The sequence below is a fragment of the Salvelinus sp. IW2-2015 genome, linkage group LG17, assembly GCF_002910315.2.
Source record: "Salvelinus sp. IW2-2015 linkage group LG17, ASM291031v2, whole genome shotgun sequence".
In the NCBI taxonomy this organism is placed as follows: Eukaryota; Metazoa; Chordata; class Actinopteri; order Salmoniformes; family Salmonidae; genus Salvelinus; species Salvelinus sp. IW2-2015.
In genome coordinates this window covers 14,513,585-14,541,544 of record NC_036857.1, presented here as the reverse complement: position 1 = coordinate 14,541,544, position 27,960 = coordinate 14,513,585, and the positions used below count along the sequence as shown (strand labels likewise).

Below are 27,960 nucleotides of genomic sequence, written 5' to 3'. Positions count from 1 at the left end.
ACCCTTTGGCTTTGGAGGAAGTGGAGGTATCTTTCAAACGTATTTAATGGAATCGTAATCGTTCTCCTCAAATATGATTGGCTGCCGCTCCGCCCATTTTAGGGCCAACCGGAGTTCAGGTTACCGTCATTCCTCATGCGCTCTTCGCGTTGTCTCTGTCTTCAAAAGACAACATTTGGACGAAGGGCAGACCACCTCCACTTCAGGGAAAACGGATACTTTTGCAGATAAGCATTCCATGTTGCTTAATTTGAATGGAAGAAGGCGCCATCAAGTCAAGTGGTGTCCAAGCTACCACTTCAAACAGAACGGCCTCGTCTCGCTCTCAAGTCAATCGTTTGCTACTTCCTTATAGTTATAGCAGCTAGATTTTTTTTATTTTTTTACAAGGATTTGAACTCCAGCCAGCGGTGGGTCTAAGTTAGCTAGCTAACTGAAAACGCAGTTATTAACCTTTTGAATAGCAAGAAGTGGTTTATATTTTAAGCTATTTTCTAACGCGTTGAATAGCTGATGTCGCTAAAGTTAGCTAGCTGCTATCTCGTTTCTTTTGGGTTCCACTGCCTGGAAATATTGCTTGGATTTGCAACCAGCTAAGTTAACGTTGGCTAGCTTGACAGTTAGCTAACGTCATTATCTCAGTTAACGTACTGTATTGCTTTCCTATGCATTAATCGAGAGTCGACTTCTAAAGTAGCTAGGAGGCTAAAGAAGCATCCTTAAAAAAGGAAGTAAGAATGAACTATGCCAGTTGTACCATTGTTTTTCTTCAATACCATGCAGTGAGAGGGTGACTCACTGGAGGCTTTTTTTTAAATTGCACGTAGTAGTTTGAGCAGCAGTAAGCACGAACAAATAGCGCAATTTATCGTCAATACCATTCTTCGCAGCTTTGCCATCTTTTGTCTCGTATTTCGATAGATAGCTAGCCAGCTGACTCGAGGGCAAAATGATTCCAGACAAAGCACCGAAGGAGGACGTATTTCATGCAGGAGGAGACTTAAAGAAGGATGCTCATGTACCCAACTTTGAGAAGTACAAAGAACTCTACCTGAAATCTATTGAAAATCCAGATGGTAGGTTTATTTACAAATACATTTAAATCAAATTGAATTAGTCACATGCGCCGAATACAAGCGGTGTAGACCTTACAATGAAATACTTACAAGMCCCAAACCAAAAATGCAGTTTAAAAAATACGAAATAAAGGTAACAAGTAGTTTAACTAGCAGCAGTAAAAAATAAAATAAAAAAATAGCGAGATTATATACATACTTATACCAGCAGTAGGTCTTGTTTTACTTCAGACCCCAGTGTATAGATTTTGCCAGCATATCTTTCACATGTCTATGCTAGTGTGCTTGTCTTGCTTCATGTTTGCTTTTTTTCTGTAACATGGTTTAGACATTTGGGAGAATCTTACTCGGAAGCTTTCCAACAACTGTGAGCATGTCAAGGAAATGTGACACAAGAAATGAATGTGTTTGTCATTTCTGTGTTCTCTGGTGGGGGAGGATGATTGTCCCTATCAGCCACCTGTCATGGGTCATCAGAATGGCCCTTCATTATGTTTCCTTGTTCCAGCATTCTGGGGTGACATTGCAAAAGACTTCTACTGGAAGTCGAAGCACAAGGGCCAGTTCATGGACTACAACTTTGACGTGACGAAGGGGGAGATCTACATCAAGTGCATGGAGGGGGCCACCACCAACATCTGCTACAATGTCCTGGACTGTAACGTTCACGAGAAGAGGCTAGGGGACAAAGTGGCATTCTACTGGTGTGTCAAATCAAATTTTATGGGTCACATACACATGGTTAGCAGATGTTATTGCGGGTGTTGYGAAATGCTTGTGACTCTAGTTCCGACAGTGCAGCTATATCTAACAAGTAATCTTAACAATTCCACAACTATCTAATACACACATCTAAGTAAAGAAATGGAATAAGAATATTTAAATATATGGATGAGCAATGACTGAGCGGCTTAGGCAAGATGCAATAGATGGTATAAAATACAGTTTATACATATGAGATGAGTAATGCAAGATATGTAAACATTATTGAATTGACTAGTAATCCATTTATTGAAGTGGCCAATAACTTCAAGTTTGTATGTAGGCAGCAGCCTCACTGTGTTGGTGATGGCTGTTTAAAAGTCTGATGGCCTGTGTATGTGTGTTGAAAGGGGTTATGGAGGCTGTCAAAGCACTCTCTCCTTGACATTGTATTGTTCACTGCTTGAGGAGAGTGCCCCTCTGGAACAATTTGATGGAATTCTAGGACAGGAGGCTGAATGCTTCTACAATGATCCTCGGTCCTTTGTATCTGGTCTTGTCTGAAATGACTAGTGCTTAAGACCCCCGCCCCCCTCTTTTGTAAAGCCAGCCCCAGGTCAGAGATGTCCTCATGAATGAATAGTGAATCTATGAGGAAGGATAGACTTCTAGTGCTGGGTGGGTTATTTAGGGATGTGGTAGCTACTTGTGTGTTTTGTTGGTATGAGTGAATAGGAGAGCTTTGAAGTTGAGACACAATACACATATGCTCTTTGCTCACCCCATTAACCACACCAGACTAGGTCATTTAGACCACAGGGAACTGACATCGATGTATGCTGCAGTTTTGATATGCTCTAGTCTCAAGTGTATGTGTCTTGCAAATTGTTGTGCATTTACCAGTTGATGTCTAATGATGAACAGCATTGGGCCTACACTTGACTTTGACTGCGTATGTTACTCAGAGGTCTCAACTTAACTGATTTTAGAAAACCGACTTCTCACTATAGGAGATGTTTTTTCTCACTAGTAGAATTTTGAAGTGTATTCCTTTCCGACAGGCTAGTCATTACAGTTATTAAAGTTGGGAGAGATTTTGCAAAACTTAGACATTTCTTTGTCCCACGTTGCTCTAGCGTAAAATGCAATGTTCTCTGCAGTCTCTTCCAGTGCTCATGACTCCTCAAGTGTGAATGTCTGTCCTATCAGTTCCAATGTACTGTCAGCCATACCATTAGATTTGCCCTGCTACTTCTCAGCTTATTCAATCCAATGGATATGTCCTTTTCTTTATCAAGTTACTTTTTGGTCTCGCAATGTTGTAATAGGCTAGCTTTTTGTCTGGGGATAGTCTACTTTAGCTGTTTTGTCCCTAAATGATCTAATTTGTATTATAAACTGGGTAGTTTGAGCCCTGAATGCTGATTTGGCTGAAAGCCGTGGTATATCAGACCGTATACCATGGGTATGATGAAACATTTATTTTTACGGCTCTAATTACATTGGTAACCAGTTTATAATAGAAATAAGGCACCTCGGGGGTTTGAGATATATGGCCAATATACCACGCCTAAGGGCTGTGTCTTAGCACTCTGTGTTGTCGTGCATAAGAACAGCCCTTAGCTTTGGTATATTGGCCATATACCACACCCCCTCGGGCCTTATTGCTTAACTATAGTTTGTTTATTTAGTGCATGTGTAGGTAATAGGCAGGCCTATGTTTTTGTCTGTCCTCTGCCAACCTCCACAACAGAGTTGGCGTCTTTGTCATCTGTACTTTGACATCTTGAACGTGAGTGGAAAGATTTTTTTTCCTGCTGACTATTTATAGGAGTGTGTGTGTGTGTTTCGCCACACTCTGTCACCACCAGAGAGAGGGAAACTGTTTGGATGACCTTGACCTACCAGCAATGGTGTAGTTTTCTGCCAATGAGCAGAATGCAGCTCACAAACATAAATCTAAAAGGGAGCAGTGGGCAGTCTCTAGTGAGAGATCCATGTTGTGTGAAAGCAGAGCTTTGCATGGGTATTTTCCTCCTCGCGCTCTTGCACATAAAACGTTGTGAGATAAGTGGCCTTCTACAGTATCTGGGAGGCCTATTGTGTTGCACAATAGGAAAGACCAAACTCGGCCTTTCCTTTAGATTTCCTATTAGACACGGCTGTGTTTTGTTTATATTAAGCAATGTGTGTCCTGGACTGTAGAGGAGAACTCCAAATGCTATTAAGTTTATCATAAGTCTATGTGCTGTTTGCTCAAATGCATTTGCTACCTCAAATGAGAAATCCATTATCTTCTCTCCCACACTGATTTCTGTCTGGCAGAGTTACTTTCGCACTCAAATTAACAAGGTATTGCAGAGCAACAACACAATTAGTGATTGTTATCCTTGGGTGGAATGTGGGCTGATTGGGTGAACTTGGTTACAGTGAGTTTTGCTCTAATTTTGTAGAAGTCCCTAGGGGCTCTTGTTATGGGCCAGTGGGATAAGAGGGCCAACTGTGTAAGGGACACAGTGCTTTAACCTCAAAGTCTAAGCTGTTGGGTGGGGGTTGGGGACTAAGCTAACATATGGACTTGTTTCAAGATGGTCATACCATGGATGATTTAGCTATTTGATTTTGAATTTTTAGGACCACTTTAGGTATATAAAAAATATTTGTTGCCACAAATCTACCTTCATCCTTCCATTCGTTTGTATGGGTTCCCTTCAGACGGGTCCTGTGACTCTTGTGAGGGTGTAGAGCAAAACGGAGAACAACAACATGTTCGTGAGTTTCCCCTTTCCATAGAGTGGCCATAATAGTACTGTAGGCCAAACCGTTTGGACGTTACAGACGTTTTCGTGAAGACTGATATTCGGGATGTCTAACGAACACCGCTGTAGCGCGGCCATAGGCGGATGCGTTGGACTGAGACGTAGCCTATGCAATATCTCTCAAGCTGACATCTCTAGCTTAAACTGACCGTTTCTGAAGCAGATTTTTGTATTTTGATACTTCGAGGGAAGCACGGGAGTCGATAGACTCTTAAGGATTAACAGAGGTACAATCATGCCCAGTAACCACACAGTCCCAAATTCTACCGTTAGTGCGCACACTGCCATTTTAAGAGCTTGTCCTTAGTTTGCCGGTCATGCATTTCTCGTTTTTAAAGGCGATTCCAAGAGACAAATGATTCCACAGCTCAGGCACATTGCTGAGTAAAGCAGAGAGCCACAATGTCACAGTTTATTACTTTAACTGTAGGCACATGAGATACTTAGCTAGAATTTATCCACATTGAATATTAGGTTTGTGAGCATGTTGGTGTGCTTGAATGGTTTGAGTAGAAAGCAGGGGTTTAGTATTACTCGTCTTCAGAATTTTGGGGGGGATAACATCTACAGTGCCTTCAGAAAGTATTCGTACACCTTGACTTCCACATTTTTGTTACACCCTGAATTCAAAATGGATTAAATCTTTTTTTTTTCTTCGCACATCTACACAACCCATAATGACAGTGAAAACTTGTTTTTAGAAATGTTTGCAAATGTATTTCAAATTTAAATATCATATTACGTAAGTATTCACACCCCAAAGTTAATACTTTTGTAGAAGCACCTTTTGGCAGTGATTACAACTGTGAATCTTAAGAGCTTTCCAACCCTGGATTATACAACATTTGCACATTTTATTCTTATTTAAAATGATTCAAGCGCTGTCAAGTTGATCATTGTCAAGTCTTGCCATAGATTTTCAAAACAGTAACTAGGCTACTCAGGAACATTCAATGTCGTCTTGGTAAGCAACTCGTGTATATTTGGCCTTGTGTTTAAGGTTATTGTCCTGCTGAAAGGTAAATTCGTCTCCCAGTGTCTGTTGGAAAGCAGACTGAACCAGGTTTTCCTCTAGGATTTTGCCTGTGCTTAGCTGTATACCCATAACATGATGCAGCCACCACCATGCTTGAGTTAGGAAGGACACCTGTTAATTAACATCACCATGCTCAAAGAGATATTCAGCGTCTGCTTTTTTTCATTATTACACATCTACCAATCGGTGCCCTTCTTTGCGAGGCGTTGAAAAACCTTCTTGGTCTTTGTGGTTGAATCTCTGCTTGAAATTCACTACTCGAATGAGAGACCATAAAGATAATTCTATGTGTGGTGTACAGTGATGGGGTAGTTATTCAAAAATCATGTTACCCTCTATTATTGAACATAGAATGAGTCCATGCAACTTGTGGAATTGTTAGGCACAGTTTTACTCCTGAACTTATGTAGGGTTGACTACTTATTGACTCGACAACGTTTAACTTTTTTTAAATAAACATTTCTAACAAAATTCCACTTTGACATTAAGAGGATTGTGTGTAGATCAGTGACACAAAATCCCAATTTTTATCCATTTTAAATTTAACCTTTTCCCCAGTCTGAGGTCCTGAGCGCTCTGGAGCAGGTTTTCATCAAGGATCTCTCTGTACTTTGCTCTGTTACTCTTTCCTTCAACCCTGACTAGTCTTCCAGTCCCTGCCACTGGAATACCCCACAGAATGATGCTGCCGCTACCATGCTTCACTGTAACGATGGTGTAAGGTTTCCTCCAGAAGTGATGCTTGGCATTCAGGAATAAGAGTTCAATCTTGGTTTTATCAGACCAGAGAATCTTGTTTCTCATAGTTTGAGAGTCCTTAAGTGCCTTTTGGCAAACTCCAAGTGGCTGTCATGTACCTTTTACTGAGGAGTGCCTTTTACTGAGGTGAGGAGTGGCTTCTGTCTGGCCACTCTACCATAGGCCTGATTGGTGGAGTGCTGCAGAGATGGTTGTCCTTCTGGAAGGTTCTCTGATCTCCACAGAGGAACTCTGGAGCTCTGTCAGAGTGACCATTGARTTCTTGGTCACCTCCCAGACCAAGGCCCTTCTCCCCCAATTGCGGAGTTTGGCCGGGCAGCCAGCTCTAGGAAGAGTCTTGGKGGTTCCAAACTTCTTCCATTTTAAGAAAGCTGGAGGCCACTGTGTTGGGGACCTTCATTTGCTGCAGATCTTTTTTGGTAGATTTCCCCAGATCTGTGCTTCGACACAATCCTGTCTCGGAGCTCTATGGAATATTCCTTCGACCTCATGGCTTGGTTTTTGCTTTGACATGCACTGTCAACTGTAGGACCTTATATAGACAGGTGTGTGCCTTTCCAAATCATGTCCAATCAATTGAATTTACCACAGGTGGACTCCAATCAAGTTGTAGAAACATCTCAAGGATGATCAATGGAAACAGGATGCACCTGAGCTCAATTTTGAATCTCATAGCAAAGGGTCTGAATAGTTATGTAAATGTATTTCTGTTTTAAATTTCTAAAAACCAGTTTTTCCTTTGTCATTATGGGGTATTGTGTGTAGATTGAGGATTTTTATTTAATCCATTTTGGAATGAGGCTGTAACGTAACAATGTGGAAAAAGAGAAGGCGTCTAAATACTTTCAGAATGCACTGTATCTCTGTATGATATCTATGCTGTTGGTCCCCTTACAGGGAAGGGAACGAGCCTGGCGACGAGAGCACGGTGACATACAGAGAGCTGCTCCAGCAGGTTTGCCAGTTTGCCAATGTGCTCAAGTCCCAGGGGGTGAAGAAGGGCGACCGCGTGTCCATCTACATGCCAATGGTGGTGGAGCTGGTGGTGGCCATGCTGGCCTGTGTCCGCATCGGGGCTGTGCACTCAATCGTGGTGAGTAACTAACAACATACACCTAAACTGTCTGGATTAGGCAGATTTTCCGTGGCAAAAAAATAAAACACGAAGCAGACTTTATGATCCTTTTAAAATCCTACTTTATGTAAAATATTGTGTGCTATAGCTTGCGAAATAAGTGTGACTCTGGGAGACAACATGAGGCTGTGTTTTCCAACATTAGGACTGTTTTGCTCTAAGTCTGCTTCACGTTTTAGTTTCCTTTTCTTCCTGACGTCATACTGGTATCATTGACAACCCTAAAACCTATAGGCACATCATACCAGCCGGATTTATACCGTCATTAAAGTGCACTTCAGCGACCTTGAATTAGTAGGTAAAGTGGCTGTAATACCCATTTTGCTAGCTTTTTCCTCATACAGACTTAGAAGGAACAGATCTATCTACCAACACCCTACAAGGCAAACAGAATAGGCAAACACTTTAGAGTGCATTTGCACACAGTACACTGTATTTGATGTGTGTATTTCTGTGTGTGTGTACTATCCAGTTTGCAGGCTTTTCGGCAGAGTCGCTGTGCGAAAGGATCCTGGACTCCCAGTGCTCGTTGCTGATCACGGCCGGTGAGACTGCAAACTAAACTGCAGTAATAAAGACACTCTTATTAGATTGGATTACAGTGCCACAGATTATCCCCTGACCCCCTAATCCACAGTGTTAATTAGCGTGGCTTTGTACTCATCATAGTGAGCCCAGCCCACTGTACAGGCCTACTGCATCACTGTACAGCTTTGGATTTGGAGTGACGCTAATCGGATAACCACCATAACCTCTTTAGATGGTGACCCATTGTGAGTGACTGGGTGTGGTCCTGGGCAATTTTGGTCTATGGCTGAAGACTGTTACATGGGGAATTAAGTGAATTAAAAACGTTGCACATTAGCGACACCCGTTGGCTGCTGTTCAATTACACTAGAACCCAGACATGCATTCATTTGATATCCTAAAACATTTTGGAGCTGAGCACGCAATACTAAAATGTTTTGCCACATATGAATATAATCTAAGAATCATTCATTTTTGTTGTCAGCGGATTTTAAAATATCAATATGAAGATTGTTCCCAGGTTGTGACAGGTTTATGCCAATGCAGTCAGACCGACAGTACCAGTGAAGTCCTGTCGATAGCAAGCACTGCCCTGCCTTTCTCTCATTGATCGGTTTGCACCCTTTGACCTCATCCGTTCTGAACTCCCCCATCCCATCATACCCCCCCTCTCTCAGATGGCTTCTACAGAGGAGATAAGCTCATCAACCTGAAGGTGATCGCTGACGACGCACTACAGAAATGCAGGGACAAGTAAGGACACACTTTCTATCTGACTAGCCAGTCGCGTATACAGACTTCTACTCTCTCTTTGCTTGATATTTACAACACATCCTTGCCGATAGATATCTGTATGTTTACTTGGAGAGGGTCATGCAGACTTTGTTCATGTGAATCACGACTCTGTCCTTTTACTTTGTCTCTTCCTCTACTCTTTCACACTGCCCAACTCTCTTCTCCATCTGTCAGGAGTTTCCCAGTACAGAGGTGTATCATGCTTAAACACCTGTCCAAGGAGGTGGAGGCCATTCCCCTCAGCTCTCAGTCTCCCCCAGCCAAGCGGCCCTGTCCTGACCTGCAGGTGAGACCACCAGCAAAAGCTCTTTCACGCGCCTCGGTCTCTCTTTAGGGTTCTATTCATTTAGAGYACACCACAGCAAACTGTTTTGCAACGGGAATTAAAAATGGGTGTTTGTTCTTGGACAATTACCCCTTTTTCTCCCCGATTTCGTGTTATCCAATTGGTAGTTAGTCTTGTCCCATCGCAACAACTCCCCTACGGACTCGGGAGAGGCGACGGTTGAGAGCCATGTGTCCTCCGAAACACGACCCTGCCAAGCCACACTGATTCTTGACATGCTGCTCTCTTAACCCGGAAGCCTCACCAATGTGTTAGAGGAAACACCGTACAACTGGCGACCGAAGTCAGCATGCATGCGCCTGGCCCGCGCGATTGGACAAGGACATCCCAGCCTGCCAAACCCTCCCCTAACCCGGACGATGCTGGGCCAATTGTGCGCCGCCTCATGGGTCTCCCGGTTGCGAGACAGCCTGGGATCGAAATCGGGTCTGTAGTGACGCCTCTAGCACTGCGATGCGGTGCCTTAGACCGCTGTCCCTCCCTGTTAGTTTTTTCCGGTTGGTGCCTAATGAATACGACCCCTGTGTTCATAGGGCAGGTCTGTCACCTTTAACATTTGCTACTGGGGCTACTGTTTAATTAATAAATACCTTATTTTCACTTTAATGTTAACTCCCTACTGTGTTTGTTTTTCACGTATCTCCAGAAACAGTCAACACGTAGATAGTCCTTTGGCGAAGCCTGTACGGCTTTGTCTCGATGTCATGGTTCAAATGACATGAAGCCACCTCTTTTTATGTTTGTTCAAATAGGCCTAACCATTTCCATTAACCCCTTCTAGCAGGAGAAACAGAAAGACAGAGTAAAGAAAATCCATCCCGTCCCTCAGGTATTTCAGATTTCCCTGAGCTTGAATTCTCTCCATTTCTTGTCCTTTTCTTCTTAACACCTGTCTGATCTACTTGTCAGCGGTAGGCTAACCCTGGGGGTGAATCGTGTTACACGTATAGTAACACCCCTCTGTCTGAGTGTCTGTCTGTCAGCTCACACCTGTCAGGGGTCCCTTACCTGATCTCTGCCTGGCTTTAGGCTTTACTTTCGCTGCATTATGTAACTTTTTGGGCTACCTGACCAAATCCACAGAAATGTGTGTTATAGATTTGTCACTAATTGAGAGCAAGTCTAAGAAGCGATAGATGTGAGCTTTTTTTTGGCGGCAGTTAGCCTAGTGGTTAGAGCGTTTGGTCAGTAACCGAAAGGTCGAATCCCCGAGCTGACAAGGTAAAATCTGTCGGTCTGCCCCTGAACAAGGCTGTTGGCCTACCGGGGAACGGTGGGTTGTCATTGTAAATAAGAATTTGTTCTTAACTGACTTGCCTAGTTAAATAAAGGTTAAATAAAAAAATATTTCTATCCTTCCCGTTCTAATGTATCGCTTTTGTCTTTTACTTTCAAACAGCTGAAAATACAATATTTTTGGTTATGGAAATTATATTTCACTGCGTTATTTGTATTTCACTGCTTGTATTGTCACAAACTGAAATTAGGCAAACTATTAGAATTTTACCAGCCAGGAAATGTCTGACCAATTTCTGTGTAGTGCATCTTTAAGATGGTGATAAATACTATTAGGTTTGACCTGAAAGAAACACTGGATACGTTTACATGCACACTAATAATTCGACCTTAAACTGATTTATGGCAGTAGGCAAATTATGCAATAGTCATGTAAACGCCTTACTCTGCTATCTTAATCGGCGTAAGGTCAAAATCGAAGTAAACATACGCCAATTAAAACAACAGATTTTCTGAGCAATCTTTCTAATTATTAAGCCCTGTAAACAACGTAATYGGCGTTCCAGCGGTGTAGTTGATCGTTGCATGTGGTAGCACCAGCCGAGCGAGCCAGCCGCTTTAGTGTGAGTGAAGTGAGTTCGGAACAACTGAATGTATGGGTCTTAGAAGTAGTTTTCACATGTTCGAACTCCGAATCAAATATGCTTCCCAAAAATAACATGTTTGCTGTTGTAGAACGTTTATTTTGATTGCGTGTTTTCTGCATTTATCAGAGTGCCATCAAGTAGCCTGATTTCAGATGTGTCCATACAAACAGGATTAAAGAAATCATTCTTCTTGCAAAGCATGTAAACTTTTATTCAAACTATTTATTAATCTGACTATCCACAATAATCACATTATTGTGTGCATGTAACCACACTCACTGAAGGATAAACAATGACTAAGGTTTCAGATAAGAGGTAATTGACCCCTGACTCCATGTAGATGTAATTGATCTCTCATACTGTAAGTGGGGTCTTTCATTTCATGCTTCAGATAATCTCTGTTTTTTTTTAAAGCCTTACTGAGATTGTGCACCACTGTCAATATACACTCAGTTTATTAGGTACACCCATCTAGTACTGGGTCGGACCCGTCTTTGCCTCCAGAACAACCCGGATTCTCCGGGGTGTGGAAATGTTGTTCAATTGGTATGAAGGGACCTAACGTGTGCCAGGAAAACATTTCCCACACCATTACACCACCAGCCTCTACCGGTGACAGCAGGCAGGATGGGGCCGTGGACTTACGCCAAATCCTGATTCTGCCATCAGCATGACGCAACAGGAACCAGGATTCGTCGGACCAGGCAATGTTTTTCCACTCCTCAATTGTCCACTGTTGGTGCTGGAGCCACTTCTTGTTTTTAGCTGATGGGGGTGGAGTCCGGTGTGGTCGACTGTTGCCATAGCCCATGAGTGACACGGACCGACTAGTTGCGTGTTCCGAGATGCCGTTCTGCACACCACTGTTGTACTACGCCGTTAATTGCCTGTTTATGGCCCGCCTGTTAGCTTGCGCAGTTCTTGCCATTCTCCTTCGACCTCTCTTATCAACGAGCTGTTTTCGCCCACAGGACTGCTGCTGACGGGATGTTTTTTGTTTGTAGCACCATTCTCGGTAAACCCTAGACACTGTCGTGCGTGAAAAGCCCAGGAGACTGGTCATTTCTGATACTGGAACGAGTGCGCCTGGCACCGGCGATCAGTTACTTAGATCACTTGTTTGACCCATTCTATAACGTTCAATCGAATAGTAAGTAAATGCTCCGATGCCTGTCTGCCTGCTTTATATAGCAAGCCACGACCACTTGACTCATTGTATGTTGGAGAGAACCATTTTTGTGAACAGGTTGTTGTACCTAATAAACTGTCCACTGAGTGTATATCAATACATGTGCAACACTATCAATGTTATGCACATTTGGCATATTTCAGAAAAAAAATTCAAGAAATGCAGGGCCCTACCCATATTTTTAGAACATCTGTTCAGTGTATTTCATTAGCCCCACCCATATAGTGACCTTTAACCCCGAGAGCAGCATTTTAGGAGAGTAATTTGATTGTGAACTCTAGGAGTTAACAAATGTTTTAACTTCTCTCGCCATTCTCAGACTGTTAAMGTGTAAACCACGCTGATTCACTTAGACTTACCAGCACCTTTTTATAGCTCGTTTTTTGTCTTATCTGAGCATGTTTGATTTGAGCTAACATTTTCACTCCTGATTTAGGGATTAGAAGCATTTATACTTTTCTTCCTACTGCTATCAATTAGGCTTGGTTGTTGCTCTTGACCGAATCAAAGTAAGATTAGACTTCTTTTTTTTTTTTTTTTTTTCCTATGATCGTTATCAGGATGTCTTGATGTGGTCTCAAGAGCTGTAAAAATTCAGGGATCCATGTCATTGTGTGGTTTTTACCAGAGTGTGTGTGGTTCCGCCAGGTGCCGTGGAACCCTGAGGTGGATCAGTGCTGGCTCAGCCTGCTGAGTGGTGTGTCTGAGGAATGTGAACCAGAGTGGTGTGACTCTGAGGATCCCCTCTTCATCCTCTACACCAGCGGCTCCACCGGGAAACCCAAGGTACACATGCTATGCAGCAGTGGCACTCCGTTTCTAACTCCCTTTCTCTCATTTTGATATAGATTTTTGCACTCTGTCTTCACATACGTGTAAATGCTGCTGTGGTGATCATGTGTCTTGTAATCAGGGTGTGCTGCACACGATCGGTGGCTATATGCTCTACGTGGCCACCACCTTCAAACTGGTGTTTGACTACCATCCTGATGATGTGTACTGGTGCACGGCCGACATCGGCTGGATCACGGGCCACTCCTACATCACCTACGGGCCCCTGGCTAACGGGGCCACCAGTGTCCTGGTGAGTGGATGGCCACAGGCTTAATACTGTCATTTAGAGGAGGAAGAGGGCTGTCTGAAATGGAACCTTATTCTGTTTGGAATCTGGTCTAAAGTAGTGCACTATAAATAGGGAATAGGGCCCTGGTCTAAAGTAGTGCACCATATATAGGGAGTAGGGCCCTGGTCTAAAGTAGTGCACTATAAACAGTTGAAGTCGGAACTCCACAAATTTCTTTTTAGGAAACTATAGTTTTGGCAAGTCGGTTAGGACATCTACTTTGTGCATGACAAGTACTTTTTCCAACAATTGTTTACAGACAGATTATTTCACTTATAATTCACTATCACAATTCCAGTGGATCAGAAGTTTACATACACTAAGTTGACTGTGCCTTTAAACACCTTGGAAAATTCCAGAAAATGATGTCATGGCTTTAGAAGCTTCTGATRGGCTAATTGACATCATTTCAGTCAATTGCAGGTGTACCTGTGGATATATTTCAAGGTCTACCTTCAAACTCAGTGCCTCTTTGCTTGACATCATGGAAAAATCAAAAGAAATCACCCAAGACCTCAGAAAAAATTGTAGACCTCCACAAGTCTGGTTCATCCTTGGGAGTAATTTCCAAATGCCTGAAGGTACCACGTTCATCTGTACAAACAATAGTACGCAAGTATAAACACCATGGGACCACGCAGCCATCATACTGCTCAGGAAGGAGACGTGTTCTGTAACCTAGAGATGAACGTACTTTGGTGTGAAAAGTGCAAATCAATCCCAGAACAACAGCAAAGGACCTTGTGAAGATGCTGGAGGAAACGGGTACAAAAGTAACTATATCCACAGTAAAACGAGTCCTATATCGACATAACCTGAAAGGCCGCTCAGCAAGGAAGAAGCCACTGCTCCAAAACCACCATAAAAAAAGCCAGACTACAACTGGCTTTGCAACTGCACATGGGGACAAAGATTGTACTTTTTGGAGAAATGTCCTCTGGTCTGATGAAACAAAAATAGAACTGTTTGGCCATAATGACCATCATTATGTTTGGAGGAAAAAGGGGGAGGCTTGCAAGCCAAAGAACACCATCCCAACCGTGAAGCACGGGGGTGGCAGCATCATGCTGTGGGGGTGCTTTGCTGCAGGAGGAACTGGTGCACTTCACAAAATAGATGCCATCATGAGGTAGGAAAACKGTGGATATATTGAAGCAACATCAAGACATCAGTCAGGAAGTTCAAGCTTGGTTGCAAATGGGTTTTCCAAATGGACAATGACCCCAAGCATACTTCCAAAGTTGTGGCAAAATGGCTTAAGGACAACAAAGTCATAAAAGCTGAAATAAATAATTCTCTCTACTATATTATTCTGACATTTTACATTCTTAAAATAAAGTTGTGATCCTAAGTGACCTAAGACAGGGACTTTTTACTAGAATTAAATGTCAGGAATTGTGAAACTGAGTTTAAATGTATTTGGCTAAGGTGAATGTAAACTTCCCCACTTCAACTGTATATAGGGAATAGGGCYCTAGTCTAAAGGTGTGCACTATATATAGGGAATAGGGTGCTCTTTTGGACACTTGGACACACCCAGAGTATTTTTATGATTAAATGTGATAAGTTTATCATTGTTATATTGAAAGAAGGCTTTACAATGTTGTGCAACAGGACTTCATAATGTTGTATGACCTTAAATGTGTCTAAAACGTCCATAGTCCATTTTGACAAACGTTAGAGATATTTGTTTTATAACCAAGTCATGGTTTTATTGACTAATATCATAAAGCGACTCATAAAAAGGTATTCTCATGTGTGTATAAACAGGAGGGGAAGATGGAAGGGGATGTTATTTTCTACCTCTACTTGTTCCTGTAGTTCAGACAGCTATTGATGACTTAGTTAGGTTATGATCATGAGGTTGTGTTTACACCATCTGCCTCTGGCTCGGTTTTGATGTGAATTTGATACATGTTCAGTTCGAGGGTCTGCCCACCTATCCGGACGTCAGCCGCATGTGGGAGATAGTCGACAAGTACCAAGTCACCAAGTTCTACACGGCGCCCACAGCCATCCGCCTCCTCATGAAATATGGGAGTGAGCCCGTCCAGAAGTGAGTCTCCACACTCTTGGYTCATTCAGCCTGTTCCGCACCAGGATTGTGTTCATTAGGGCACACTAACAAAACTGTTCAAATTGGACAGTACCTCCTTGTTGACCCTGTTTAAAAAAATAAAATTAAAAAATKATATCCTATTGAACATGACCTTGGCCTGAGTATGATAGGGCTTCATAGTACAGAAGAAGCATTCCTGTATCTACAGATTGAGTTCTCCATCTGTTTATATTATCATTTAATCCACTAGAGTCTAAGATGAGGGGGGGGTTCTACTAAACTATATGAAATTGGTTTAAGATGGTCATACCAAGAATAATTTAGCTATTTGAGTTTATGGACCCCTTAAGGCTGTGGTCACCAACCGCCTATTGACTGGTCGATGTCCAAGGCATTCCTTGTCGATCGCCAAACATTTCTATTAAAAAAACAACAGTACGCCTTGCCTTCCTATTTTTTTATTTGTCCCAGGCTGTTGGCAGTAGGTGCACCTGTTTCAGCTGCTCTGTGTACCGGGTAGGCAACTTTTTGAACCATTTCATGTCTGAAGTTACGAACTCTGCCTTTCCCGGGGGGAGCCAATCAAGTGCACTATAGGCCTACCACTGGCCAATCGATGGCTCAGATTACCGTGTCTGCAGTAACGTAGCAGGTGTAAAAGAAAGCTACAGCAAAGTTGATACTGTGAGATTTCTATTCTTTTTAAACCATGACTAGAGCGAGGCTGGCAACAAATACAGCAAAGAGCTGCTGTTTTTGAGTTTAAGGTTTTACTCAGCACTGTCAGCTTCATACATGGATAAACAGACAGTCCCAAACAAAGTCTAAAGGAAGTTTGTTCTGAAGTGTCTGTCCTATATCTGAGAGATATTAGAAAGTTTAGTTAAATATATCTGAGCTCCATATTTACTCAACTGGTACTGAGGGAACTTCAGACGAGGCTTGTGGGTGTCCTAGAGCAAAACAAACGACGTACGTGTTCGTGAGACATTCACCTTTCCACAAAGGGGTCATATTAGTGTGTAGCCCAAACTGTTCAGATGCTACAGACAGAAGTTGGCAGATCGGATTTACAGACTTCAGACAAGTCCTATGACTCTTGTGCGGGTCGTAGAGCAAAACAGAGAACACCATCTTTCCATAGAGACATCCTGATTTTCGGGCTGTCTCGTTACCTGACAAACACCGCTCTAGCTTTGCCACCTTTCACAGCAGATGTGTAAGGCTGACATCGGTGGTTGCAGTGGATTGAGATGCAGCCCATGTTAAAACACATCTTTAGCTTAAACTGACAGATTTTGATGGGGATTTTTGTATTATGCTCATTAGATTTCCACGGAGCCATGTTAGCATGACGTAACGCGGAGTACCTGGATACAGCCCTTAGCCGTGGTATATTGGCAATATACCGAAAACCTCCGAGGTGCCTTATTGCTATTATAAACTGGTTACCAGTGTAATTAGAGCGGTAAAAATACATGTTTTCAGGGCTCAAACCACCCAGTTTATAAACTGATATATATAAGTGTTGGGAAATGTCTGCATGTTTTGTTTGAGGCTATGGGGGTGTCTGTTAACCCTTTCCCTCCCTGTGTGTGTCAGGTACAAGCGGGATTCTCTGAAGGTGCTGGGGACTGTGGGGGAGCCCATCAACCCGGAGGCGTGGCAGTGGTACTACAGCGTGGTGGGGGAGAAGAGGTGCCCCGTGGTCGACACCTTCTGGCAGACTGAGACCGTCAGCAGTTTATTCTTTTTAATGAATTTTAGATTAACACACATCAAAAAATAATGTTACTGAATAGATTTTATTGAACGGAGTGGCTGCATTCTCTTGACTCTACTTCATGCACATTTTTTTGTCCCCTGTGGCGATGATCGGTCTTTGACTGGCGTAGCCTACGAACTTCGACGTGTACCGAAGACATGATCGATTTGTACAACAAACCTCATTGTCTGTAACAGTAGGCTATTACAAACATAAGCACGACACCGACAGGCAGTCTGTGTGCTACTGCAATGCTCTTAGTTACAACAGACAGAAATAGCCTACATCCTAATATATTTTTGGAGTGTTGGTTCAAATCACTGTGGGCTTTTTATTTCAGCTGTTCATAAATAAGGCAGACGTAGGTTACATTTATCATGTTGATCAAAACATTTCAGAATGTGATTTGGTTTTTAGCTCTGGGTAAGATGCTTCCGGTGGGGGAGGAATGGGGCGTTTACCTTCGGTCACGCAGTCTGTCTTGATTCAATACGTTAAAGACATGGATGAATTTATTGAATGGACATCTTTCTGTAACTGTAATCTCTGTTCTGACAATCTCTTCCCATTGGCTGTCTCAGGGTGGCCACGTGTTGACTCCTCTACCTGCTGCCACGCCCATGAAGCCTGGCTCTGCTGTAAGTGTTGTTATATTGACAATATCAACTTCCCAATTCCTGCTCACTGAGATGCTCCCTCCCTGTCATCGTGGGATATGTTGGTCTAAATTGCCTTCTGGTCTTTTCCCATTTCTCCACCAGACGTTTCCTTTCTTTGGAGTTGTCCCTGCCATTTTGAATGAGTCTGGGGAGGAGCTTGAGGGACCAAGCGAGGGTTACCTGGTAAGACAACGGGAGCAATTAGTTATCCAGAAGTTTATGTAGAGTTCTACCCAGTACTAAACATTAGATTAATTCTCACTCCAATACGCAATATTCTCACTGCAGTATGCTGTCGGCTGTCTATATTTGATGAAGTGGATCTTCACTGCTTGTTTGACTTTGGACATCCTTGCTTCTTATYCCCCTCAGGTGTTCAAACAGCCCTGGCCAGGAGTCATGAGGACTGTGTATGGGAACCACCAGAGGTTTGAGACCACCTACTTCGAGCAATTCCCAGGATACTACGTCACTGGTGACGGTAAGATGAGTCTAACATGGCAAACACAGTCCTGAGCACCATTAATGACTGACGTTTTGTAGAATAACTCACACATTTACCATATGTATTCTTTGAGTCTCATTGTGTCATGGACAGGTTTTTTTTGTATACTAAATCAAGACCCTCTGTTGTTGACATGGAAATCGCATGAATGTATTGCTGTTTTCCCCCCCAGGTTGCCGTAGAGATAAGGACGGGTATTACTGGATCACAGGGAGGATAGATGACATGTTGAATGTCTCAGGTGAGCACTTCCATCAGCTGGAGCTCTGTGAAATGTGATGTACAGTGTGTTGGAGTCGTCTGTCCTGTCATCTGCACTACTGCTAGTATAGTGCTCTAACAGGTGTTCATTTATCTTGAGCTGGGGAGGTATAGAACTACCACTACTAGGGCACTGTCTGCTGTTGTGAAATATTAAAGGTTGTCTTCTAGTCATGCTGCATGTAAGAACCTTCTCTTACTTGTGATTTACAGTAGAGATCAGTGGACTGTTGTACTATATGATAATCCTGTGGGTTGTGTGTACATCAGGTCACCTGCTGAGCACGGCAGAGGTGGAGTCAGCCTTGGTGGAGCACGAGGCGGTGGTCGAGGCAGCGGTAGTTAGCAGGCCGCACCCTGTCAAAGGGGAGAGTCTCTACTGCTTCGTCACGCTTACAGACGGAGTCAGCTTCAGCCGCACCCTGGAGGCCCAGTTAAAGAAACAAGGTACGTTTTATGTGTGTATAAAGCCAACTACAGTACTGTCACTGAACATGATAAAGGGGATTGTCCTACACTGTCTGCATGCATCCCACACCGACAATAGGTTTCTGTACTGTTTATCTGCTTTGATAGTGAGAGAGAAGATTGGTGCCATTGCCACTCCAGACTTTATACAGAATGCCCCAGGCCTTCCCAAGACCAGATCAGGTGAGCGTGTACCTTGGTTATGATTGTTGGTTATGATTTTATTCTGTACAAACATGGTTTTGTATGTGAACATGTAACATTTTCCACTGATTTGAAAGGTGTTTTGAATGAGAGCTGGTAACTTCATTAGTGACTGACTTGCCTTTACTTCCCCCTCTGTGTACACAGGTAAGATCATGCGGCGTGTGCTACGTAAGATTGCCCGTAACGAGCAAGACCTGGGCGATGTGTCCACGCTAGCCGACTCCTCGGTCATCGAACTGCTCTTCCAGAACCGCTGCTGTGGCGCAATGTGAGCTCACAACTACAGAGGAGGTCAGAGAGCCCTGACACTCTTACCGAGGCTAAACAGGAAGGAAGAGGACGAGGAGCAGAAGGAGATGTATAAATGTAACTGTAGAGCCTTCACTGTGGGACTCAAGCCAACACTGGGGTTAAAGAAACACAACAAAATCCCTCTAGTTTGTCAGAAGTTCAGTTCTCCCCTCTTATGAAGTACACTTGATGTACTATTAGATTCAAAAGTTTAAAAAAAAAAAAAAAAATTCTCCATTTGAACTATGTAGACTTTTGTCATTTTTATTTCATTGCCGTTTGACAAAGGATCGCTATGCATGTTTGTCTGCACGCTTGAAATGTTTTAAGTTGTTGAGATGCATTTTCCACTCCATCTTTGTCTTCTAGAGGCAGAGGGGGCTTGTTAGTGTGTACGAGCAGAACTGCGCTGAACACTCCTCTTTCCTCTGTTTAGACTGGGTTGATTGTATTAGAAATAAATCCAAGGTCCCCCTTTGAAGAAATAAATGAAGGATAACTGAAGCTTTCAAAAACCCTTTTATATGGCCTATGTCATTCACCAGCAACTGTCATGCTATTTAAGAGGGTCTGACGGGTTATGCCACACTTGGCATAGATTCAAGGACCTGTTCTATTACCCTTTATATATGCTATGGCTTTGCTTCTACACAGAGTGTACTAAACATTAAAAACACCTTCTTAATATTGAGTCGCACCCCCCCTTGCCCTCAGAACAGCCTCAATTCGTCGGGGCATAAACTCTACAAGGTGTCGCAAGTGTTCCACAGCTTTCACCTGGTCAGTCTGTCATGGAAAGAGCAGGTGTTTCTAATGTTTTGTAACTCGGTGTATATGATTTGTGAATAACTTATAGTCCTTATGAAGTTTTGAAATCCTTCAGTTTGTTTAAAGTGGGACMAAACATAAAATGCAAGACCTGTTTAAATGTATTTTAAATATATATTTCATAAACTATCATTGTGTTCATGTGCCAACATTGTAAAAAGGGGAAAAAAGACTAAGCTATTTGTTTAGAAAGCATTTGTCTGTTGTCACATGTTTTGCAGTTTTATCTTTTTGTTGCCCCTTTGTATCAAAGTGACATGCAATAACAGTATTCAATGCTTTTTTTTTTAACACTTGAGAAAAGAGCACAAACAAAAAAACACTTCAGTGCATGGGTGCACAGTGCACAGACTGCTTCCTGTGATCTGTTTTTATTATTTAGGGATATAAACCTGTGTTCTAGGCACCAAATGGTAGAAAACAAACCAACAGGGAGAGACTACTTTGACTTTACATTTTTTTTTCATTTTCTGTTGTAAAACTTGTAAAAATGTTTTCCATCGCATGTCCTAATGAGTACAACTCTGTGCTGGGCATGTTGGAGCGCTGTAATSGCTCAGCTGCGTCTCATCTCACACCTTTGCAGTTCTTCTTGACCTTTCCTACGTTCCCAGTAGATGGTGCTATTATTATACAAGACCTACAGTATACTGTGTTCAGTTATTAGCTGGAATCCTTGGTTGCTACTGTTTTTACTCATAAATGGATGATGTATATATCCATTGTTTCTTGAAAAAGCTATATAAATGCCTCATGGGCTTAGTTTAACTGGTGTACACCATCAGAACTCTATAAGCTTGTTTTATTCCAATGTTTGTAAACAAACAATATATGGGCTCAAAACATGGTTAAACTAATTGTAATATCAAGGATGGTCATACATTGCAGCCATAGCTCTATCTTTGAATTTGAGTGGTTCCATTTCTCCAGGCCCATCCCTCAACTTTTACAGAAACAAAGGCTATTGACTGCTTAGTATTGTTTCAATTAAGAACTCTAGTTTTAAAGAACAGGATCTTTGGGTATCTGACATAAAGAATGATAGAGTCCTGTAGTGGCCAAAAGGCCATGTTAGCATGGGCAGCACCGTTGAATGCTTCCACCATTTTAGTGTAATCATTGGGTGGGACTTCCAACTTCATTGGCTGATCCCTCCTGGTGACCCTGTTGTGTCATGTCCAACTGTGTCATCAGGAGGGATCAGCCAAACGTGAAGAAGAAAATTGACTACTTCGAAATGGAGATAGCACGGGCAGTGCCATAGAGGCACTACCATAGATACTTCCCTAATCAGCCTTACTGCTTTATGCTACGCTGACTGTTAAAACAACTAGGGGCTTCTTCATCTTGTCGATAATTGACATTTGTCTGCAATAATTGGCATTAAAAAAAAATCAGGGTCACTTGGATACATTATCATAAGATGAGTAAACAAGTCCTTAATCTTTCCCTTAATCTTTCCTTTTTGTGTCGCATCCATTTTTCTGGTCGTTTGTCTGAATCATAAAATAGTCTAATATTGGAAAGTGTGAATGTATTAAAGGATATGCTACTGCTGTAAATTAAGTAATTATGTGTGTGCTGTCTGGCTTGCTTGCTTATATAATTGAGTTGTAGCTGACCCATTATTTTTTTGTATTGTTTGTTCATGCCCTTTTTCATCAACTGCCTATTTAACTGGAAGCCACCAGCCAGTATCCTGTAGAGTCGAAGATGAATAAATATATTAATGATCCACTCGCTCTTCATCATGTTCTACTCACTGATTGATTTCTTCTCAGATTTCTCCTAGAATGGAAACTGCCTTCTGTTTAAGTGGAACCAGCACCACCCTCAAGATGGCAGTGATGGAGCATAGATGAGACTTAGTAACTATAGTAGTATCCTTTGTCATTGTGTGTAGACTGGAGAGAGGGTATACTCCACAGGAGGTTGGTGGCAACTTAATTAGTGAGGACAGGCTTGTGGTATTGTCTGGAGTGCAATAAGTGGAATGGTATCAAATACATGTGGTTTCCATGGTTTCCATGTGTTTGATACCATTCCAGCCGTTATTATGAGCCGTTCTCTCAGCAGCCTCTAGCTATGAATATATCGATTTTTCTAATTCTATTGAGTCTATATAATGAAATACATGCTTATCTAGTATAGGAAATTGATACGCACTTGTGTGATGTTGATCGGTAACATGAACCATTTGCTGCCCATGGGGATGGCTGGGACTGAATAATTGATGAAGTTGTTATTGGTTTTGGGGTAGAGGCTGGACTGTATGTATTCATTGTATTCATGTCCAGCAGCATGTGTTCATTATATATATCTGGCTCCCTTCTTCCAGCTCAGTTTTGCTCAGGGACATGAACAGCCCTAACGACGCTGTGGTCGTTCATCAATGAGACAGGTGAAGCAAAGGGGTTTGTCCTCATGTTTTGGTGAGGTGTGTGTGAGAGAGAGTTGCTGGGGGACCACATGATGTGTCAGGTTATTGTATGTCCAGGTCACCAAAATCCATACCTAGCTAGTTCACAGTATGAGACCTACGGTATGTGCCTCTATGCTTTGTCCTCTTTTTAGCATTCCCTCCACACATAAAACCTGAGCACCCCCAAGCTGCATCTGAAATGGCACACTATTCCCTATATAGTGCACTACTTTTGACCAGGGCCGATGTGGCTCTAGTCAAAAGTAGTGCACTATATAGGGAATAGAGTGCAATTTTGGACACAAGCTCAGATTGATCCATTCATCCGTAGGTTCATCTTCTCAACCCTCCTCTGGTGATAGATACAGTCTATTCAGGTCAGTAATAGTAGACCCTGGCCAGCCAGTCAAATGGCCAACTTGCAGTTTCTTTAATGGGAGGGGGCTGGTCTTGTCTGTGCTGTAGTCTGGTTAGGAAGGGCAGCTCCACTGAGACAGGATTTAAATCATAGGAAACTCAGTCTCACAGTGTGTGTGCGTGTGTGTGTGTGCGGGCGTTCGTGTCTCTGTGTGTGTTCCTGTACGTGTTTCTGTACTTGCGTGTGTGTATTGCCCATACATGTGTAATTTTAAGACTAAAGTAGGGTGTGTCAGTCCCCCACCATGGCCTGTTGATGGGGTCCGTCTGGGGGTGGCAGGCAGGCAGGATGAGGGGACAGCCCTGGGAGTCCCCTGGGTGCACTGGTTGGGCGTGTTGGCCCAGCTGTCCAGCCGCTTGACCCTTGTGAGCATAATGTGCAGTGGAGAGGCAGGCCGTTGTTGTTTATGCATGCAGTGGGCTGACTGTGACAACAGGAGACTGGACAGGAGGAAGAGAGGGTTCTAGAGGCCTCAGAGAGCAGGGAGGGGGAAGGGAGAGAGGTGACAGAGGAAGGGAGAGAAGGTGACAGAGGAAGGGAGAGAGAGAAGGTGACAGAGGAGTGCAAGACAGGAGGATATGAGGATGTACGGTGAATGTTTGGGTTGGTGCCGTGGCGGAGATCTTTGTGGGCTATACTCGGCCTTGTCTCAGGATGGTAAGTTGGTGGTTGAAGATATCCCTCTAGTGGTGTGGGGGCTGTGCTTTGGCAAAGTGGGTGGGGTTATATCCTGCCTGTTTGGCCCTGTCCGGGGGTATCATCGGATGGGGCCACAGTGTCTCCTGACCCCTCCTGTCTCAGCCTCCAGTATTTATGCTGCAGTAGTTTATGTGTCGGGGGCTAGGGTCAGTCTGTTATATCTGGAGTACTTCTCCTGTCTTATCCGGTGTCCTGTGTGAATTTAAGTATGCTCTCTCTAATTCTTTCTTTCTCTCTCTCGGAGGACCTGAGTCCTAGGACCATGCCTCAGGACTACCTGGCATGATGACTCCTTGCTGTCCCCAGTCCACCTGGCCGTGCTGCTGCTCCAATTTCAACTGTTCTGCCTGCGGTTATGGAACCCTGACCTGTTCACCGGACGTGCTACCTGTCCCAGACCTCCTGTTTTCAACTCTCTAGAGACAGCAGGAGCGGTAGAGATACTCTCAATGATCGGCTATGAAAAGTCAACTGACATTTACTCCTGAGGTTCTGACTTGTTGCACCCTCGACAACTACTGTGATTATTATTATTTGACCATGCTGGTCATTTATGAACATTTGAACATCTTGGCCATGTGCTGTTATAATCTCCACCCGGCACAGCCAGAAGAGGACTGGCCACCCCTCATAGCCTGGTTCCTCTCTAGGTTTCTTCCTAGGTTTTGGCCTTTTAGGGAGTTTTTCCTAGCCCCCGTGCTTCTACACCTGCATTGCTTGCTGTTTGGGGTTTTAGGCTGGGTTTCTGTGCAGCACTTTGAGATATCAGCTGATGTAAGAAGGGCTATATAAATACATTTGATTTGATTTGATTTGATGAAGACAGGCAGTGGAAGGGAGGAGTGACTAGAAAGAGGGAGAAAGAGAGAAACAAAGGGTAGGCAATAAGTAACAGATCGAGAAAAAGACTTGCTTGACTCAGCCTTTAACCTGGCCTGGTCAATCTACTCTAGCACCTTATTGGATTTTCCCCTCAAAGTCCCCTTCCATGTGACACAGTCCATTCAGGTTGGGGATTCCAGCCCCTGAGGCTTAAGGAAGGAGGGGAGACAGAGAAAGGGAAAGGGAGAACTAGCCAGTAACCGTCCCCACTCCCTAAGTCCCTCTTCTCCTCCATCACTCCTCCCTGGGCTGTGTGCTCTGGTCCAGGGGGATTTGAGTCTCTGTTTGTACTTCTGTTTGTACCTCTTCTACTTTTCCCCTCTTCTACCTCTCCTACTTTTCCCCACTCACTCCATCTACCTAGCTATGCTGTCAGTCTGTCTCTCCCTCTGTCTAGCTGAGGTATTATATTTCCAACTACAATGTGAGTGTGGGTTCATACTGAGTAAATYCGTGTTATTAGAGACCTGTGCAAGCCCAAGTGAGTAAATCCATGTCATTACAGATCAGATAGATGGACAAATGGAGGAATTTAAAGCCTCGTCTCCACACAATAACCCGTCTGTCTCTGTCATCACAATGATGCGCTCTTGTTGTTTTCTCTATCTCTCCCTCAAATGATTTAGTTCTCTATAATCTCTCTCTTTTGTCCCTCTCACTCACTCTTTCTCTCTCTCTCTCCACCTCTCTCTGTCCCTGGCCATCTTTCTAACCTGCTTCAGAAATAACCAGAACAAATCAGCACTTTGGAAGGAGCTGTGACAAGAGTCTGGGCCTTGCTTTGTGTGGACAGATTGTCCAGTGGACTGAGGTGACTGGCTAGCTGGAGTGACCTGCCATTCCAGCCAGCGTAGACCCCCATTTAAAGCTGACCTGCACCCAGACCTGCTTAGACTAAGACATTTGAGATGTCAGCCAGGACTCACTGTACGCTGTATGTGTCATTGTGTCATTGCCAGTGGAAAAAAATACAGTGTTTTTCTAGAATAGACCAAGTGTTTTTTAATGCAAATGTACTGCATCAGGCACAGCACATGGATAATAAGTTCATATCATAGCATTACCTCTGCAAGAAAATGATGGCTAGGCATAAAGGTCATGTGTAGTTCAGCAGTATAAGGCTCCTAGAGCTAAAAAGTAGGAGAGCTCATTCGCTAAGCTGATGACACAGCAACATCAACCACCTAATTAGTGCCTGCGTGTTTGAGAGTGTGAGAGTGCGTACGTGTTTGAGAGTGTGAGAGTGCGTGCGTGTTTGAGAGTGTGAGAGTGCGTGCGTGTTTGAGAGTGTGTGCGTGTTTGAGAGTGTGAGAGTGCCTGCATGTTTGAGAGTGTGAGAGTGCGTACGTGTGTGAGAGTGCGTGCGTGTTTGAGAGTGTGAAGGTGCGTGCGTGTTTGGAGAGTGTGAGAGTGTGTGCAATTGTTTGAGAGTGCTGCATGTTGAGAGTGTGAGAGTGCGTGCGTGTTTGAGAGTGTGAGAGTGCGTGCATGTTTGAGAGTGTGAGAGTGTGTGTTTGAGAGTGTGAGAGTGCTGCGTGTTTGAGAGTGTGAGAGTGCGTGCATGTTTGAGAGTGTGAGAGTGTGTGTGTTGAGAGTGCCTGCTGTTTGAGAGTGTGAGATGCTGCATGTTTGAGAGTGTGAATGCCTGCATGTTTGAGAGTGTGATGCCTGCATGTTTGAGAGTGTGAATGCTGCATGTTGGAGTGTGAATGCTGCATGTTTGAGAGTGTGAATGCGTGCGTGTTTGAGAGTGTGAGAGTGCGTGTTTGAGAGTGTGAGAGTGCCTTGCGTGTTTGAGAGTGTGAGAGTGCCTGCGTGTTTGAGAGTGTGAGAGTGCCTGCGTGTTTGAGAGTGTGAATGCCTGCATGTTTGAGAGTGTGAATGCCTGCATGTTTGAGAGTGTGAATGCCTGCATGTTGAGAGTGTGAATGCCTGCATGTTTGAGAGTGTGAATGCCTGCATGTTTGAGAGTGTGAATGCGTGCGTGTTTGAGAGTGTGAGAGTGGCGTGTTTGAGAGTGTGAGAGCCTGCGTGTTTGAGAGTGTGAGAGTGCCTGCGTGTTTGAGAGTGTGAGAGTGCTGCGTGTTTGAGAGTGTGAGAGTGCCTGCGTGTTTGAGAGTGTGAATGCTGCATGTTTGAGAGTGTGAATGCCTGCATGTTTGAGAGTGTGAATGCCTGCATGTTTGAGAGTGTGAATGCCTGCATGTTTGAGAGTGTGAATGCTGCATGTTTGAGAGGTGTGAATGCGTGCGTGTTTGAGAGTGTGAGAGTGCGTGTTTGAGAGTGTGAGAGTGCCTGCGTGTTTTGAGAGTGTGAGAGTGCCTGCGTGTTTGAGAGTGTGAGAGTGGCCTGCGTGTTTGGAGTGTGAGAGTGCCTGCGGTGTTTGAGAGTGTGAGAGTGCGTGCATGTTTGAGAATGTGAGAGTGCGTGCGTATGTTGGGAATTGCGCTAGTTCATGCTAGTGTTTACTCACAAGTAAAACCCAGATTGTATCCACACTGGAATGAAATCAGGAACAACCAGGTGTTGCTGAAGTTGAGCTCGCCCTTCCCCCTGTGCCCTGATGCATGAAGGGTGGATATGTGTGTATGGGGTTAAAGTTAAACTATTCCCCTGTGGTGTGGATGGGTGTTCCTCAGGGGACAAATGCAATTAAAAAGTCATTACTGGGCCACCTCAGTGTTCCCTTCCGTCTGCCCCAGGACCTTACATCCCTTTTAATCATCTGAAAAGGTTCACTCACTTCTCGTCTGCGTCCCAAATGGCACCCTATTCTATTTAGTGCAGTACTCTTGACCAAGACACATAGGGCTCTAGACAAAATGAGTGCATTACATAGGGAACATGGTGGCATTTTGGACGCAACCCTCAGCTATGTTTGTTATATATGTTTCTTGGGAAACAGTGGTGTGAAGATAAGTGGTGAAGCGGTGGGAGTCAGGTGTTGGAGTAGTTGTAGATATACTGCATGAATAATGGATGCTGGTGGAGGAACATATGCTGATGGAATTATAACCACCAGAGAAGACCCACACCAAGTTCTATTTATCGTAAACTTCTGCCCCTGGTAAGCGAATACTGTGTACACAATACATTTTCTCACAG

General features: G+C 43.5%; 1 protein-coding gene across 3 annotated transcripts; it reads left to right on the top strand.

Annotated features, from left to right (window-relative positions):
* The first annotated feature begins 110 nt into the window (after window positions 1-110).
* Window positions 111-19,852, top strand: LOC111976981 (acetyl-coenzyme A synthetase, cytoplasmic). 3 transcript variants are annotated; one of them, XM_070447875.1, is made up of 19 exons: window positions 111-410; window positions 922-1,076; window positions 1,585-1,780; window positions 7,290-7,485; window positions 8,000-8,072; window positions 8,733-8,808; window positions 9,025-9,136; window positions 9,978-10,025; window positions 12,917-13,054; window positions 13,182-13,352; window positions 15,314-15,447; window positions 17,053-17,185; window positions 17,797-17,853; window positions 17,977-18,057; window positions 18,247-18,355; window positions 18,552-18,620; window positions 18,911-19,087; window positions 19,217-19,291; window positions 19,460-19,852. In XM_070447875.1, the coding sequence occupies exons 2-19, from the start codon at window positions 950-952 to the stop codon at window positions 19,585-19,587; spliced, it is 2,100 nt and encodes a 699-aa protein (XP_070303976.1). In that variant the 5' UTR covers window positions 111-410; window positions 922-949; the 3' UTR covers window positions 19,588-19,852. The 3 variants fall into 3 exon arrangements, with proteins under 3 accessions (XP_070303976.1, XP_023861969.1, XP_070303977.1); XM_070447876.1 differs by having other exon boundaries at window positions 321-410; window positions 926-1,076; XM_024006201.2 differs by lacking the exon at window positions 9,978-10,025 and having other exon boundaries at window positions 247-1,076.
* The last annotated feature ends 8,108 nt before the right edge of the window (window positions 19,853-27,960 follow it).

Bases quoted from the DNA above. Each gene is read 5' to 3' on its own strand.
- LOC111976981 (XM_070447875.1), top strand. From the start codon at position 950: ATGATTCCAGACAAAGCACCGAAGGAGGACGTATTTCATGCAGGAGGA. The intron at 8,073-8,732 runs GTGAGACTGCAA...CCCCTCTCTCAG, and splicing joins CTCGTTGCTGATCACGGCCG to ATGGCTTCTACAGAGGAGAT. The intron at 15,448-17,052 runs GTGAGTCTCCAC...TGTGTGTGTCAG, and splicing joins GGGAGTGAGCCCGTCCAGAA to GTACAAGCGGGATTCTCTGA.